This window comes from Camelus ferus, chromosome 10 (assembly GCF_009834535.1).
Source record: "Camelus ferus isolate YT-003-E chromosome 10, BCGSAC_Cfer_1.0, whole genome shotgun sequence".
Classification (NCBI taxonomy): Eukaryota; Metazoa; Chordata; class Mammalia; order Artiodactyla; family Camelidae; genus Camelus; species Camelus ferus.
Genome location: NC_045705.1, coordinates 32,354,481 through 32,358,803, shown reverse-complemented (window position 1 = coordinate 32,358,803; position 4,323 = coordinate 32,354,481). Strand labels below are relative to the sequence as shown.

The following is a 4,323-nucleotide window of genomic DNA, read 5'->3' as shown; positions in this document are numbered from 1 at the left end:
TTCAGAGCATTGTTTTCACTAATTAGGGCAGTTTTTATAAATACGCAAGTACACTTGAAAAGAAACTGAATTCTCTCTTATTTATGGTCAAAGCTTAATATCTATATATTAATTTCTATAAAATAATCATATTTAATGAGTGCTTTAAGTTTCTATGCCCTCTTCAATGTTTTCTCGATTAAAAATTTTAATTGATGTGTATTAGGGTTTCTTAATGTTGGTATGATTCCATGTATTTTTGTCTTTTCGTTTCCTCTGTGAGAAGTTTCCTGTTTTATAATATTTGTTGCTACGTGACTATTTTGCACAGATAACACTTATCTTTAAGTTTTCATCATGAATTAAAGTCCATCAATACAATGTATCCTTTTTTGTTTATTTTAATCTTTCCTGCAATCTCCGTTTTTGACATTAAAATGACAATCAATGTTTTGTTTTCGTATGTACTACCTAAATGCACATTTGCCCATACATTTATTTTTAACTTTCTGAAACAAAATTTTTAATATATTTAGCTTTAAAAATACTATCTGGGAAGTTTTATTTTAAAGATATGTTATGTGCAAATATATTCTGTATTTTGAATCAACATAATATGCTGATAGATTGGATGTGAGACATATGAGAAAATGTCAGGATTATTTGTATGTCTTTGCCTAAATGAGCACAAAGATGGCTTCCCTTTACATACAATTAACATTTAGATATTGCTGGTACCTACCTGAAAGTTATCTTGTGAAGATAAACCATGTTAATTATATCTCTAAAACCCTTTGAACGTTGTCTGGTGCATAGTAAGTGCCTAGCAAAGTATGTTATCACCATTATATCTATTAACTTTTTTGAGGCAAACACAGCTATTTATGTTTCTAACATGCTCTATTCTTGTCTTATTTTCTTGATCATATTTTTATTAGATAGCATTTTGGCATGACACCATGAAAAAGAGCATTATGTTGTAAGTTATTTCATACTACATTTTACATTGAATTTAATTGCAATTTTCTCTACTTAAGTGTAGTCCACAAAGTCATAGAATCTGTAGACTGTATTTGTCAACACAAATCAACAGGATACATTTTGTAATCATAGAAATAATTGAAAGCAAAGTAAAAGCATAGTTTATAAAAAAGACTAGGAAAATGAAAAGAGCACATAAATGTATGAAACAACATAATGCTTATAAAAGATGAGAGACGAGCCAAAGAAGCATAATTTGAACAATTGCAAAACAAAACAAATAGCATTAGCTGTAAATATAGAGTCTAGACAGCATGGATATCAAAGCAAAAATAAGTCATAATAATTTTAAATGGCATTCACATTGGATAAGGAAATTTTTAAGTAAATTAAGTAAAGGAAAATAATGTATATTTAAAAGATTTGAATAAATTAGTTGACAGTTTTGAATTTGTAAAAAATTTTTTTAAAATTAACTTAAACATTTTGCAATTTCACATTTTATTTTTAATATTTAACAAATATTTAAAAAAGAATCGACTATAATTTTATAGAGAAAATAATATAAATTTCAAAAATAAAATTGTTATAATCATTTTTTAATAAAAGCAATCTATATGTTACCAAAGTTTACACACAAAAAAATCTAATACTTGGAAAATGGAAAAATATGTTCTTAAATAACCTTGAAATAACAAAGAACATGAAAATTCCAATTCTAGATTATGTAAAAGAAAAATTTTAAAATAAAGGAAATTTTAGCATATTATCTGACTAAAGTTTATGAGTTGCCACACAATCTGAATACATTGTAAATTCATAGCTTTACAATTTATCTTTGTTAAAAAATTTAAAACAAATGAGTCAAACATTTAATTCAATATTTACTTTAATGATTATAACAAACCTATAGAAATTAGGAGAAAGGCAATAATTTTTTAAAAAATACACAGAATTTCAACAAAGAAGCAGTTTACTGAAGCTTGCTGACGCATCACACAAAAGTTAGCTTTTTGAAGTTTTCAGGTAGCCACCATTACATGCAGATTTAATGTGATAAATTTACAAACATGTCATGTCCAAAGCATTGCAAAATGACAGTCTGAATTTGTCTCATGTGCAAACAACACATTCAGCTTAGGTCTCAATGACAAAGGAATAATCAATGGTTAAACCTGTAAGTGTACACAGAATGCTTCAAAAAACTACATAGGAAATAACAGAAATATTGCTTAAGTATTTAATATATACATATACATACATAACTGCCCATCTGGAAGAACATGTACACAGCTGTTAATAACTGTTAGGGCAGTTCCATTCTTTTAAATTTTTCAGTATTTTTCAAATTTTCTCGAATGGTAACATATACCATTCTAAATCCAAAATTGTGAAGTGCTGTTTTTCCTTTGCCTTTTGTGTTTTTGTCCTTTAAATCAATCAAAAGTAATTTATAAAACAGAAGGGAATATTCTTTAAGAAAAAAGCCCATGTGCATTAAAAATACTCAGGAAAGTGAGTATTGTGATTATGATGGCCAGCATTTATTGGTACCGCCTTAAATGTTTTATATCCATTATCTGATATAATCTTTATATTAACTATATGGAAGTGGAATAGTTACTTATCTCATGTGGTCAAGGACACTTGAGACTGAAGAGTTTCAGTGATTTATTAAGGGTTATGCAGCTAAAAGGATAGCAGATCTAGAGCCTGAATTCTGGAGTGTTTGCTTCTAAAGCAAATCCTCATAATCACTCTGCTATGTTGCTTCTCCATAAAATATGAAATAATCAATAAAACTGTTATCGTTGTTCCCCCAATGGAGCTTTTTATCCATAATGAAATTCTCTGAAGTTGGAGTATGCATAGGAATTTGTACGATACAGTTTAAAGATGACAACTATATTTTGTTTCATTTTGCAAATCAGTTGCCCTTAAAAACACAAGTATTTAAACCATAGATTTAACATTTCATAGTTTCCAATTACCATATGAATTTCTAAAGGCATATGCCTGGAAATGCCCAGATCATAGTCAAGCAAAAGATAGTGCAACAGAAGAAAAAAAAATTAAAGGATTCTACTGTCTCTGGAAAGACAGCAAGGAAATACACTGTAGGCAAGAAAAAAAATATATAGATGAATTTAAAAGTTTAGCATCACTGTTATTTTAATTGCCTGGATCCATCTCTCTTCTGAGTGACTCTACAGAGAGCATTTTTTACTTCTTTGTTCCTGAGACTATAAATGAATGGATTCAGCATGGGGATCACAATGGTATAAAAAACAGAAGCCATTTGATCCTTTCCCAAGGAGTAAGATTTACTTGGCTTCAAATAAGTAAAAATCATAGTGCCATAAAAGATGGTGACTCCCAGGAGATGCGAGCCACAGGTAGAAAAGGCCTTTTGCTTTCCGGAAGTGGAAGTAGTTTTCAGGACAGTAGACAGGATGAACACATAGGACACAGATATTGTGATAAGAGACACCACTAGGGTGGTGCCAGTGACAATGAATATCATGACTTCGATGTCATGTGTGTCAGTGCAGGACAGGGCTAAGATTGGGTATGTGTCACAGAAGAAGTGCTGGATTATATTGGAGTTGCAGAAATGCAATCTGCTTATGCAAAGGACATTGACAAAGGAGTCCAGAAAGCCAATCAAATAGGACCCAAGGATGAGGAAGCAGCAGCGTCTCAGGGACATAACTACAGGGTAATGCAGAGGGTTGCAGATGGCTACATAGCGATCATAGGCCATTGAGGAGAGAAGGAAACATTCAGTGGCACCCAGGAAGACGAAGAAGTACAACTGGGTGAAGCAGTTCATCCGTGAAATAGACTTGGCGGAGGTCAGTAAGCTCTCTAAGGTTTTAGGGGTGATGACAGTTGAGTAACTGAGGTCAAGGAATGAGAGGTGACTGAGGAAAAAATACATGGGGGTGTGAAGCTGGAGATCCAGGCGGATTATCAGTATCATCCCTGCATTTCCCAGCATGGTGATCAGGTACATCAGGAGAAACAGCGTGAAGAGGGCCAGCCGGATCCCTGCAGAATCTGTCAGCCCCTGAAGGATGAAGCTGGACACTTGCGTGTTATTCCTTCCACCCATAGTGTTCAAATGCTATAAACTGTTGAGAAATCAAAGCTAATACTTAACAGGAAGTATGTCAAAAAGATTTGGGTTTATATGAATGCCATGACATTTATATTAGTTTAGTGTTTATAGAATGTGACAATAATACAGTGTACAGAGTATGGAGAGAAAGCCCTTAATTTGATCGAGAAATATAGGAATAGATATAAACTGAAATTTGGATAAAATATAATAAAAGTTAATATAGTGGTTAATTACAATAA

The 4,323-nt window shown here is 31.7% G+C and overlaps 1 protein-coding gene across 1 annotated transcript; it reads right to left on the bottom strand.

The window, feature by feature from the left end:
• Positions 1 to 3,127: 3,127 nt before the first annotated feature.
• On the bottom strand, positions 3,128 to 4,104 carry LOC102507129 (olfactory receptor 8H1). Its single transcript, XM_014565870.2, has one exon. The coding sequence runs from the start codon at positions 4,073 to 4,075 to the stop codon at positions 3,128 to 3,130; it is 948 nt and encodes a 315-aa protein (XP_014421356.2). The 5' UTR covers positions 4,076 to 4,104.
• Positions 4,105 to 4,323: the final 219 nt, after the last annotated feature.